This window comes from Nelumbo nucifera, chromosome 5 (assembly GCF_055504915.1).
Source record: "Nelumbo nucifera cultivar China Antique chromosome 5, China Antique-T2T, whole genome shotgun sequence".
Classification (NCBI taxonomy): Eukaryota; Viridiplantae; Streptophyta; class Magnoliopsida; order Proteales; family Nelumbonaceae; genus Nelumbo; species Nelumbo nucifera.
Genome location: NC_142653.1, coordinates 84,350,157 through 84,363,207, shown reverse-complemented (window position 1 = coordinate 84,363,207; position 13,051 = coordinate 84,350,157). Strand labels below are relative to the sequence as shown.

The 13,051-nt window shown below is 40.1% G+C and overlaps 1 protein-coding gene across 5 annotated transcripts in view; it reads left to right on the top strand.

The window, feature by feature from the left end:
- Positions 1–13,051, top strand: part of LOC104612959 (Tetratricopeptide repeat (TPR)-like superfamily protein) — a 74,181-nt gene that overhangs the window by 41,471 nt on the left and 19,659 nt on the right. For all 5 annotated transcript variants that reach the window (XR_016076157.1, XR_016076158.1, XM_010280627.3 and 2 more), the window contains 3 exons: positions 519–557; positions 847–968; positions 12,229–12,375. Coding sequence is in view for 3 of the 5 variants with exons in the window: in XM_010280627.3 (XP_010278929.1) it covers positions 519–557; positions 847–968; positions 12,229–12,375 (308 nt within the window). In the remaining 2 variants the exon portion in view is untranslated. The remainder of the gene's footprint in view (positions 1–518; positions 558–846; positions 969–12,228; positions 12,376–13,051) is intronic.

Here is a 13,051-nt window from a genome sequence, read left to right as displayed (position 1 = left end):
TTAGAGAAACTTCTATTATTCCATCTTTATTGATAATTCTGACAGTGCTAGATGCTAATATTTTCACAGCTTCTATTTTTCAATTCTTCCATACTGTCTATTAGATGGCAACTCTCATACATTTCCATGGAATCTTTCCCCTTCCCCTTCTTGGTGAGAAGAATGAAGGCTGGAAGAGTGTATTAATGTCTTGTGGTGGGGTCCACCTGGCACAAAAAAAAAATCATTCACAAATACTAGCAGCAGATGGACATGAGATTATTAAATAAAATGTGGACTCACAACTTGCCTACAAAAAAGCATGTTTTAATCTTTTTGTGATACACCTCCTAAACAACACCCCTTATCTTTGGGGGTGTTGAGCAACAAAGTCTTTGAATGTTGGCTTTCGCTTCTCTAGATGACTGTCTTCTTTGGACTTCTATCTATAAAATAAACCAGCTTATTCTTTACTTGTGAGATGATATAGATAAGTATTTTCTGCAGCCAAAGAGACTGACTTGCTGTGTCATGTGCAGAGGAGTTGGTGAAGTTGGGGATCACTGATGGTATGAGAGGTTAGTTTCCCATTCCCATATCATGATTGACAGTTCTATGTCATCCGACTCTGCCATCCTATTGTATGCAAAGGGAATATGAGCCATCTTTCCTTCTTGTATCTACCAGGCTAAAATAAATGCAACAATCAAAAACTTGGTATTATTGAGGGACCTAGAGTGTTTTGACACATGATCCTCTAAAATTTGAGGCTTTTGCGTTTCTCATCTTTTTCATGTCAGGACTCAAGACAAGCTTTACAATTTTAGAATAACCAACACTGGTTTCACAAAAACTTCTGTTGTGCAGAAGTAGATTTGCAGCATTCGGCCATCTGGATGGCAGGGGTGTATCTGATGCTTCTAATGCAATTTCTGGAAAACAAAGTTGCTGTGGAGCTAACACGGTCAGAATTTGTTGAAGCACAAGAGGTATGTGATAGTGATATGCTCCCAGAACACTGGTTTGCATTTGGTCCATATTCCCCCCTTTGTGGTTGAGTCATTATTATCATAGTAGTATAGTACTATGCTGGTTTTCACTGTTAGGCGAGAGCTTAGATCCATTATGATGGATTTAGAATCACTTTCTCTCGGATTCAAATACGTGTAAATTGCTTGGCTGATTCACTGACCAAACAATGGGTGAACAGGGTTCATTTGTTTTATTGTCACTTACACATAGAAAGCATGTAAATAATAAGGAAATGGATGAGGTGAATAATGCCAGCCTAAGCATTGTGGGGTTTTTCATGCTTGGCATGCTTGTAAATATTTAATCTTCCTATTTAATAAAATCATGCCAATTACTAAAATCTATTATTGAATTTTTTATAGAATTCTGAAGCTTTAAACGTATGTGTAAGAAATCTATATTTGTGGGTCTGGCCTTTTCTTTTCTGATTTAACCTTGTTTTTGAAGGAAAGTAAAAGATGTGATAACTTGGTCTATAGCATATGAGAAAAGACTAATGGGTTCTCATTTATCCAATGTTTTAATAACTCAATTCAACTCAGTCTTAATACCAACTATTTGGAGTTGGCTACACAATTACTGTTCGCCATTCTGCTCTATCTGACAAATTATAGCCTTAATTCATTTTTTATCACTTCTGACCACGCTTTCTTTTGTCTTCCCTTGGTTCTTTTAGAGCCTTCTACTTGTACCAATTAACTCCTCACTGCTGCAGTCACTGATTGCCTATGCACATGACTAAACCATCTCAACTAACTCTTCCTCATCTTGTCACCAATTAGAGCTACTCCTAAATCATTTCTAATAAACTTATTTCTAATTCTGTCTTTTCTAGTCTTGCCACTTATCGATCTCCACACCCTCTTCTCTGCTAAATTAATTTTTTGAACATATTTTTTGATTGCTCAACATTTTGCCCCACACAGCAATGCTGGTCTTATTACTGTCTTCTAGAATTTTTCTTTAGCCTAGTTTGTTTACAGTGCAATTCTATTTGCATTGATGTGAAGGTAGGGGAATGCAGATATTCTGAGCGCAAAATCTGATTTGTTTTTGTTTTAGCTTGTGTTACTTTGTTCGTTTACACGGCAGATGATGTAAAACTAAAACCTGAATCAAAGCAATGTAAAACCTAAAGCAAAGGGAACCAGAATTTGCGTCCTTGTCATTTACACTCTCATGCATTTTTACTAGTGTAAATGAAATTGCACTGCAAAAAAATGGAGCCTTAGTCTCCTTGGTACATTTAGTGGTCTAATCAACATGATAATACTTCATAGACTGCATGCAGGCTAAGATTTCTTTGTATCAATTGCCTTTTTTTGGGAAGAAAAAAATACATCTTTTTTAATAGAAGTATCTTTCTGTGGAGGAATGTCGTATAGAGAGAAATAATTTCCCTAATCCTTTTTTCTAGAAGTAAGATGTTTAATTATCATCTCATTTAAGAAGGCTGTCCGACAAAGAAGCAAAACATTTTTATTTGAAGTCAAATCCAGTGCCTTACTCTGGGGAGTGGGAAGGTTTAATTGCTCCAGGGGGAGAGAAGGTGAACATTCTCCAATTTGCAGATGATACGTTATGCTTTGTGGATGCCTCCCCCTCACAGGTGGAGTTAATCCTTGGGATCTTATTTTGGTTTGAAGTGATTTCTGGTCTTAAAGTCAATTGGAACAAGAGTCAAATTATCCCAGTGGGTCAGGTTTCCAATTTAGCAGATTGTGCAGGAATCTTGGCTTGTCAGATTGAGTCCCTTTCAGTCAAATATTTGGGGCTCCATCTGGGGGTGAGTGGTGGTTCTTCTGCAATTTGGGAGCCGGTAATTGAGAATGGAGAGAAAGCTGGCCTCTTGGAAGGAAAAATACCTTTCATTTGGGGGTCGGGTGACTTTGATTAAGAGTACTCTCTCCAATTTACCCACCTATTTCCTGTCCCTTTTCTCTATTCCAAACAATGTTGCAAATCAGCTTGAAAAGCTCCAAAGGAGTTTTCATTGGAGGGGTTGGGAGGAGGAGAAAAAAGTGCATTTGGTGAGTTGGGAGCTAGTCTGCCTCCCCAAAGATAAAGGGGGGTTAGGCATAAGGAAATTGAATTCTTTTAATTCTGCTCTCTTCTGCAAGTGGATTTGGGGATTTGTGGTAGAAAATGATGCCTGGTGAAGATCTCTCATTGGTAGCATGGTGTGGAATGGGGTGACTGGAGAACGAGGGACCCTCCTCCCAATTGGGGTAACTCTTTGTGGAAAGGGATAATGAAAAATTTTTCAGCTCTTGCTGCTGGGGTCTCAATTAAAGTTGGCAATGGTATTAGGACCAAATTCTGGAAGGACTCTTGGTGTTTGGATGAACCCCTTGCTGATTCCTTTCCTCTCCTCTTCCAGTGTGCTTCAAATGAGGCTTCAGTTGCAGAGTGTTATAGCGTTTCTGGTGGTTCAGTTCTTTGGTCTCCTTCATTTAGAAGGAACCTTTTTGATTGGGAGGTGGATGAGGTTTTGAATCTGTTGACCTGTCTTCAGAATCATGAGCTGGATTACAGTTCAGAGGATAAGTGGCTGTGGAAGTGGAACTCAATGGTGTGTTCTCTGTCAAATCTCCGGCTTCTAACCTCTGTAGTAGGGGTGTTCCTGATTTCCCTTGCCATCAAGTGTGGAATCCCACCAGCCCAACTAAATCTAACTTCCTAGTTTGGACTATGGCTCTTAATAAATGTCTTACTAGAGCAAACCTTGTGAGAAGGGGCATTCAGATTTTGGACCTGTCATGCAGCCTGTGTGGGAATAGTGCTGAATTCACTGACCATTTGTGCATTCACTGCCCGTTTTCTGCTCAGCTGTGGAGTCATTTCCTCAGTTCCATGAACTTAAGTTGGATCATGCCGAGGTCGGTTAAGGAGCTGTTGTGTTGCTGGAAGCTCATGGGTTTGAGTAAGAAAAAGAAGATTGTTTGGAAGATGATTCCTATTGCTGTGTTTTGGTCCATCTGGTCTGAGAGGAATAGAAGGATGTTCTGTAACAAGGCTCTAAGTCTGGAAGAGCTAATTCAGAAAACAGTGGGCAAACTGATGTCTTGGGTGTCTGTGTCTGAGGATTTCAGAAATTGTAATGTGTCAGCTGTTTTTCTTTCTAGTTCCTGGTGGAATGTGTAATTGCTGATTTGATCAATTGGCCTTTTCTGGGACTGATCTCAGCCTCCCTTGTGTATTTCCTATCTCAATAAATATTACTTTACCTTTTCCCAAAAAAATAAAATCCAGTGCCTTGGATGGGACCATCCTTTCCACTGTGGGGAGAAACATCTTAATGGAGAATAACCCATTTGTCTGATAAAGTTTATCAAACAAGTCTAACAATAAATCTTCTTCCTGATTTACATGGGACGCATCCACTGCTGTGTGGTATACATAATGTGGGGGAAATCTGTTGCAATAGTTGGCCATGCATCTCACAATGGATATCTTCCAAGCTCCCTCTCCCCCAATATTATTATTATCTAGTTGAGGGAATGCTTGAGGATCCTCTGCTATAGACGTGCTGCAAGACTTCTGTGCTGATTACTCTCCAAGCAATGACTCTATGAGAGCTTGTGAGGATTACTCTCCAATCTCCGTTATAACTTGCTTGGAGTAGTCTTATTCATCAGCCAGAAAGGCCTCAAGCCTTTCTTACAATTGCACCGTTTGCTTTTAACAATTGCACCTTGTGCTGATTTTTTTTTTTTTTTCAATTTTATGTTGTTAAGAGGTTGGATCCAAAACACTACTTGTCTACTATGAAATCAACTTGGACTCCCTTTCTTTTTTAGAAACCCTTTCCTTCCCTCAAGAAACACTCCTGAATCACAATGTTTTACCAATCATTCTCCATGCTTTACCTAATTGACAAGGGTGATCACAATGTTTTAAAAGCGCAAGGCGAAAAAAGGCGCAGGAGTCAATTTGTGCCTGAGGCACAAGGCACAAGGCGAGGCGCGTGCCTTTTTAAGCAAGGTGCAAAAATAGAAAAAGGCTAAAAATAAAAAAATAAAAAATGCCAAAAACATTCAAAAAAATGCAAAAAAATCAAAAAATTATTAAACATAATATTAATAAAAATATAAACTTTAATTTTAAAATAAATGTTTTAAAAAAACTATTATCTAATATTAAAATACATAAATATAACATGTAAAGCATATTCAGTGAGAATTTAAAAATAAAATCAAATATATAAAACATTTTCAAGCATATAAAACCCCCACACTTTTTTTTTCTCAATTGCATTACTTCAAGCAGCTAATGTGATGTAAAACATATTACATTCCTGATTCTACGAGCTGCCTTTGTACCATGCCCCTCAAGGCAAGCCCAAACAAGTCCACGTTAGGTCTTAAATTCTTAGTTCTCACACAAAAAATAATGGTTTTATAGTTTTAATTGCTTTTTAAGAAGACATTTTTTTAGGATGAATGAATGGACAACATTACCAAATAGGGGGTAATCATGGGCTGGGTTGGGCTTAGTACTAATGATAAGAATTGTTGCCCAAGCCTAGGTACGGCCCGGCCTAGCCTCCAAACCTAAAATATAAGTCTGGGCCGGGGTTGGGTTTTGGGCCTAACATCAAATAAATGGAAATTTAATTATTTATGTTTTTTTTTTGGAAAATTATATTATATGATGTACAATACATGAAAAATTGGTTAATTGGGTCCAAGCTTGGCCAGGCTTGGCTTGGCTTGGCTTTGGGCCTATGACACAAAAAATAAGGTATTGGGCCTTTTGGCTTCAACACATGCTTGTCTGTCCTTATATAGTGTAGAGAACACTGATGTGGGCCCCACTGCAGTGGTCCCCACTGTGTTCGTAGGACAGCATGTGTAGTTATTTGTTTCAGTTATAATAGTGTCAGTTTGAGTCAGTTTGTTAATTTAGTTGTTATTTATTTCAGCTTTTATTTACTTTATTTATTATGTAAGTACTAAGGGCAGATGTGTCCTTTCCATTGTGTACTAAACATAACCTATAAATAATAAGAAAGTGGCGGCGGCAGATCTGTCAGAATTTGTTCCTCCTTTCAACCACTTGTGTTCTCCTGTTTCTCTTCTATTCTCTCTTCTTTCTCTCACTTTTCTTCTATTTTGTAAACCTAAAACCTATTAGGATTCAAGACTGATTACAGTCTTGATCTTCTACTTGGTATCAGAGCCTATCTAGGGCTTCTCATGTGTGTCTAGTCCAGCCGACCACATGAGGACTAGCTAGGGCTGGAAGCTTTGAAGAAGTATTCGGTGGCTGAATCTTGGAGATTACCAGGAGAGGTTCGCAGCAGTTGAAGGCTTGCCGCGGCTTGCAGAGAGTTGGTAATCAGGAAGAAGTAGCGAAGGTTAGGGTTCAGGTAACCCTAGAAGACAGTAAACCGAAGTACATAAGTAAGTTTTTTTTTATTGAGTTTCAGAGATTGCAATCAGTCGAGATAGGTTGGACTTGTCTAGGAGGGGCCGAACTGTGTTCAAGTTTGTTTCTAGGGTTTGACTTGCCGAACTGTGTTTAAGTTTGTTTATAGGGTTTGACTGTTGGGCCGAACCCACCCCCCCTCTCAGAGGTGATTAGTTTTAGGGTTTCATATTGCCCTACGACAAGTCCCACTTGTGCGGACTGCTTGGAGAGTGCAGCTGCGCACTTATTTCAGACCTACAGTTGAAACCCTAATTTTGCTCTCGCAGCAGTGGGCCCCACAGTAGTGATTTCAGAAAAAAAGCATCTCAGATTGACAAGCTGCCTGGTACTGTGCATGCCGATTGATTTCAGATCAGATTTGAGTTGATTTCTTGCATATACTGTGATAGGCGATTGATTTCAGATCAGATTTGTGTTGGTTTCAGATCAGATTTCAGACCTGCTTGTTTTACTCTGATTTTTGTATAGTGGCTCTAACAGTTTGTAGCCATTGATTCTTGATCAAAGATGGAGTTTAAGGGTCAGGGAGAAAGTAGTTTTGGAAACAACAGTTTTGGTGGTGTATCTGAAACCGGGTTTCAGATTACAACTATGAGATTTGATGGGTCAAATTACTTGGAGTGGGCTCAATCAGCCATGATGGCTATTGGAGGAAAGAGAAAACTGGGTTACCTCTTGGGAGATGTTAAAGAAACTTCCAAGGAGGACCCAACATACACCAAGTGAGTTCAAGAGAACTATTTGATTATGGCATGGTTGTGTAATTCTATGCAACCACATATCAGCCGAAATTTCTTGTGGGCAAAGACAGCTAAAGAGATATGGGATGTTGTGAAAGAAACCTATTCCCAAGCCCTTAATGTTGCCAGAGCCTATGAACTGAAGTGTGAGGTGAACAGCCTTAAACAAGGAGAGAAGCCAGTGAGGTGAACAGCCTTAAGAAGGGTAATGCTCATGTGGCCGTGAACACTGATTCAGCATCCTCATCAGGCACATCCCTAGAGACTTTAGCTGCTGTTCGGGCTGCCCTCATACAGTTGGAAAAGGAAGTTGGGAGTTCAGCTCAGCCATCTCAGTCACCATCAGCTCCTGCCACATCTGCATTTGCACATTCAGGTACTCGAGCCTCAGCTTACCATGCTTCAACTCCAGGTAATACTGACCACTGTTGGGTAATAGATTCAGGTGCATCTAACCATATGACTAGCTTGCCATCTTTGTTCACTTCTTATCACTTGTCCTCTGGCCGAGATAGAGTGTCCATTGCTGATGGCCCTCTTGTTCCCATTTCGAGCAAGGGGGACATTAAGCTATCGGATACTATCTCTTTATCTTCTGTCTTGCATGTTCCTAAGCTTGATACTAACCTGCTTTCAGTTAGTAGTATTACCAAACACATGAACTGTTTAGTAACTTTTTCCCTGACCGATGTGTTTTTCAGGATTTGGAGACGAGGAAGGTGATTGGGACTGGCCGTGAGACAAACAGGATCTATCTGCTTGGAGAGAGTTCTCGTCGGGAGGAGTCAGTGGATAAGAAGTCTTTTGTTTCCCAGTCTGTGAGTTCGGTTATGCTTTGGCATAACCGATTAGGTCATTTGTCTTTTAAGTCTTTGAAAAGTCTGTTTCTTGCTTTATTTGAGTCTGTTGAGTTATCAAAGTTGAGGTGTGAGAGTTGTGAGTTTGCCAAACATTGTAGAACCTCTTATACTTCAAGTAATAAAAGGAGTAATTCCTCTTTTGATATTGTGCATACTGATGTTTGGGGGCCATATCATATCTCTTCGATGGGTGGGTACAGATATTTTCTACCGTTTGTTGATGACCATACCCGTTTTTCTTGGGTCTATCTTATGCGTTCTCGGGATGAGGTTCCTGCTCTGACCCAAAACTTCCATCAGATGGTTGTCACTCAGTTTGGGACCAAAATCAAAGTCCTTAGATCTGATAATGCAAAGGAATACTTTGCTCAGCCATTGACCTCCTACCTTCTTAGCCATGGAGTTATTCACCAGGGCACTTGCCCTTATACACCACAGCAGAACGGCGTTGCTGAAAGGAAGAATAGGCATATCTTGGAGGTAGCTAGAAGCATTATGTTTACCTCCAATGTACCTATTCGCTTCTGGGGTGATGCTATCCTCACGGCAGTTTATCTCATTAATCGAGTTCCTTCCCGGGTTCTTGATATGAGAACCCCCTTTTCCCTTCTATACCCAGACGAGGAGTTGTTCATTGTTCCCCTTAAAACCTTTGGTTGTACCTGTTTCGTTCAGCTTCTCGGGCCTCATCATTCCAAGTTTGAACCTAAGGCCTCCAAATGCATTTTCCTTGGTTATGCACAAACTCAAAAGGGTTATTGCTGCTATGATCCGGTTTCAGGGAAACGGTTTGTCTCCATGGATGTCACCTTCTTTGAGGAGACACCCTATTATCCTAGGGTTTCTCCTCAGGGGGAGAGCAGTGAGAGTGGGGCTGTTTTGAGTTTCTTTCCTCAGGGGGAGAGCAGTGAGAGTGGAAGTGGGGCTGTTTTGAGTGGGGCTGGTGGGGCTGTTCTATTACCTATTCCACTGGATGATGAAGGCTGTAGTGGTGAGGGTGGTCAGAGGGAGCCGGAGTTGAGAGTCTATCACAGGTGATGCAGGCAGGTTGATCCTAGTCATCGGCAGTCCCGGCCAGTTCTAGTTCCTTCTGCGGCTCCAGATCCAGAGCCTACTGAGATACCTCTCACTGTTTCCACTTCCTCTCTTGTGGATGACCTTGATCTCCCTATTGCCATTTGCAAAGGGAAATGACATTGCACCACTTCTATAGCTCACAACATCTCACAGTTCTTATCCTATGATCGTCTGTCTCCATCTTACCGGTCCTATCTCACTTCCATTGCCGATGTCCCTATTCCAAGAACAGTGCAAGAAGCCTTATCAGTTCCAGAATGGAAAGATGCAATGCAAGTCGAAATGGATGCCCTGTTGAAGAATAATACTTGGGCACTGGTTGACCCACCAAAAGGAAAGAAACCGGTGGGATGCAGATGGGTGTTCACTGTGAAGCATAATGCTGATGGCTCTATTGAAAGGTACAAAGCCCGGTTGGTTGCAAAGGGGTTCACTCAGACTTATGGTATAGACTACTTGGAGACCTTTGCCTCAGTAGCCAAGATGACCACCATCCGAGTTCTATTATCCCTTGCAGCAAATCATTCTTGGCCCCTGTTTTAGATGGATGTTAAAAATGCCTTTCTGAATGGAGACTTACAGGAAGAGGTTTACATGCAGTTGCCTCCTGTATTCTATGATACAGAGACAGGTAAGAAGGTTTGCCGACTAAACAAGGCATTGTATGGTTTGAAGCAGTCACCTAGAGCCTGGTTTGATAGGTTCAGATTAGCCCTTGGAAAGTTTGGTTATGTACAGGCCCAGTCAGATCATACACTATTCATCAAGAGGGTGGAGTCCTCTCTGACACTACTTGCAGTATATGTTGATGATATTGTGGTGACAGGAAATGACAATCATGAGATTGAGTCCCTCAAACAGCTCCTTCATCAAGAGTTTGAGGTGAAAGATCTTGGTGCACTATGGTACTTTTTGGGTATTGAGGTTGCTAGATCCAAGCAGGGGATTTTTATCTCTCAGAGAAAATATGTTCTAGATCTGTTGGCGAAAACTGGAAAGTTGGGGGCTAAGCCGGCTGATACACCCATCGAACAAAATCACAAGATTAATGCAGAGGGTGGGGAGCCTCTTGAAGACAAAGTTATGTTCCAACGGTTGGTTGGAAAGCTCCTATATCTCTGCCTCACTTGGTCGGATATCAGCTATGCAGTTAGTGTTGTTAGCTAGTACATGCACTCCCCTAGAACTTCTCATCTTCTTGTGGCAGAGAGAATATTAGCATACTTGAAGAGATGCCCGGGTAGAGGTATACTGCTCAAGAACAATAATCACATGAGGGTGGAAGTCTATACAGATGCCGATTGGGCTGGGAGTGTTGATGACAGAAGGTCTACCTCTGGATATTGTGCCCTTGTGGGAGGTAACCTTGTCTCTTGGAGGAGTAAGAAGCAGAGTGTTGTTTCCCGCTCCAGTGCTGAAGCGGAATACAGGTCAATGGCTAATGGAGTGGCTGAAATCTTATGGCTGAGGTCACTACTTGAAGAGTTGGGTATTGACTATGAAAAGCCCTTAATGCTGTATTGTGATAATCAGGCAGCTATTAATATAGCCCACAACCCAGTGCAGCATGACAGAACTAAACATATCGAAGTTGATCGACATTTTGTGCGAGAAAGGGTCACATCACAAGAAGTGTCTTCCGTACATCACATCTAATATGCAGCTCGCGGATATCCTCACCAAGGCTGTACCAAGGAAGAAGTTAGAGACAGACCTATCCAAGTTGGGAATGATAGATATCTACTCCCAACTTGAGGGAGAGTGTAGAGAACACTGATGTGGGCCCCACTGCAGTGGTCCCCATTGTGTTTGTAGGACAGCATGTGTAGTTATTTGTTTCAGTTATAGTAGTGTCAGTTTGAGTTAGTTTGTTAATTCAGTTGTTATTTATTTTAGCTTTTATTTACTTTATTTATTATGTAAGTACTAAGGGCAGATGTGTCCTTTCCATTGTGTACTAAACATAACCTATAAATAATAAGAAAGTGGCGGCGGTAGATTTGTCAGAATCTGTTCCTCCTTTCAATCACTTGTGTTCTCCTGTTTCTCTTCTATTCTCTCACTTTTCTTCTATTTTGTAAACCTAAAACCTATTAGGATTCAAGACTGATTACAGTCTTGATCTTCTACTTATAGATAAAGGGAAGGCCTTCTTTCCAACTCCTAGGGAATGTGTGGGACATAGGACAACGCTCACTATTGAGTGTTCTATTGTTGTTCCATGTCCCATACATTGCCTAGGAGTTAGAATGGAGGCATTTCCTTACTCTGAATAAGGATAAACAACTCTAGAGAACAAGTTTGGTTTGATTCATGGTCAACTTGTGAATACACACACACACACACACATTGCGGGCTAGGCTGAGTCGGGCTGAGAATGATATTGGTCCTACAGTTGGGATTTTAAATCTTTTTGAGTCAAGATATTGGTCCTACATTATTTTGACTAGTGAGCATTTGCATGGTAGGCATGACTTTGATATTGTGTTTGGTGGTAATACCTTATGTATGCATCTTATTCGATGATATGCAGTGGAACAAACAGAATATGAAAAATTGAAAGCATTAAACTTACCTGATATGCCATGTACATTAATTAGTGTGCACATCATATATGCATGTTGCTAATTAATACAATTTAATTTGGTAGAATCTTTTTAAGCATGGTTTCTGTTTTTATGCCTTGCATCAATGAAAAATATTGTACTCCAGTTGTATGGATCCATGGTCGCTAACACTTTCTTTTTGGTTTTGTCTTGTAACGACTTCTATATATGTTTTGCAGTTTTCAAGGAAAGACCAAAATCATTTGTTACTATTGTTTATCACTTTATCTCATAAAGTCTGGTTGAATCATTTCTTTCTTTCTTTTTATTTTGAAAAATCATCCAGGACAGAATATTTTTGATTTACAGACTATTTTATGTAACCTGCTTCCAATTGTATTTTAATCTGATCTTTTTTAGTGACAAAGTTGCAGAGAAATTTAAAATAAGAAATTCTAGCCTGATACTGGGATTTCTAATCTTTTGCAAATTGATTTATAAGAATTGTTACCTGATTATAGGATCATCTTCATTTTGTGCATAAAAAACTATGTTTTGCAGGCCCTATTGCAGATGAAAAATTGGTTTTTTCGTTTCCCAACAATCTTACAGGGATGTGAGTGCATTATTGAGATGCTTAGAGGACAGTATGCACATTCCCTTGGATGTTTTAGTGAAGCAGCACATCATTTTATTGAAGCAGCGAAGGTTTGTTGTTCCAGATCTCCATGCCTTTTCTGTTCGAAAAAATAATAATTCCAACTTTTAACAAACTTAGTATTTTGTATATGATTTACTTCTAATACTGTAATTGCTCTGATGTTTCAATTTCTGATATGTTTTATGCTTAACTGTAATTGCTCAGCGAGTGGAAGCCAGAAGATATAAATCTGCAAAATGAAAACCATAACTAGAAAAATAAACAAGAAATCACAACCAGAACAAGAAACAAAAACAATAGGCAAGAAGATAGGTTTATGTTGTTTTGATGGATAGCCTTCATTCAGGCAGCAACATGAATTAACAATGAACCATAAAAGAATACATTAAATTTTGGAGAGAACCCATGAACCATATAACAGAAACAATGTCTTAAATAAGCCCATCACAGTTCATTTGCTGGACAAGGCACATACTTAATGGCTTGCTGAAATTCTGGGGTGCAACGTGCAAAGCGGGGAACCTGGCTACTACTTATTCGGGTCTTCCCTTGGATGCCAAACAGTGTTTTAAAAGGCGTGGGAGGTGTATGCCTGGAGACACACCTCCAGGCGAGGTGCCCCCAAAACACCTGGGGCCAAAAAAACTCATTTGAAGGGTGCCCTTTCACAGTTTTTTTTTTTTTGAAGGATAAAAGGAAATTTCATTAAACTGAAAAAAGTAG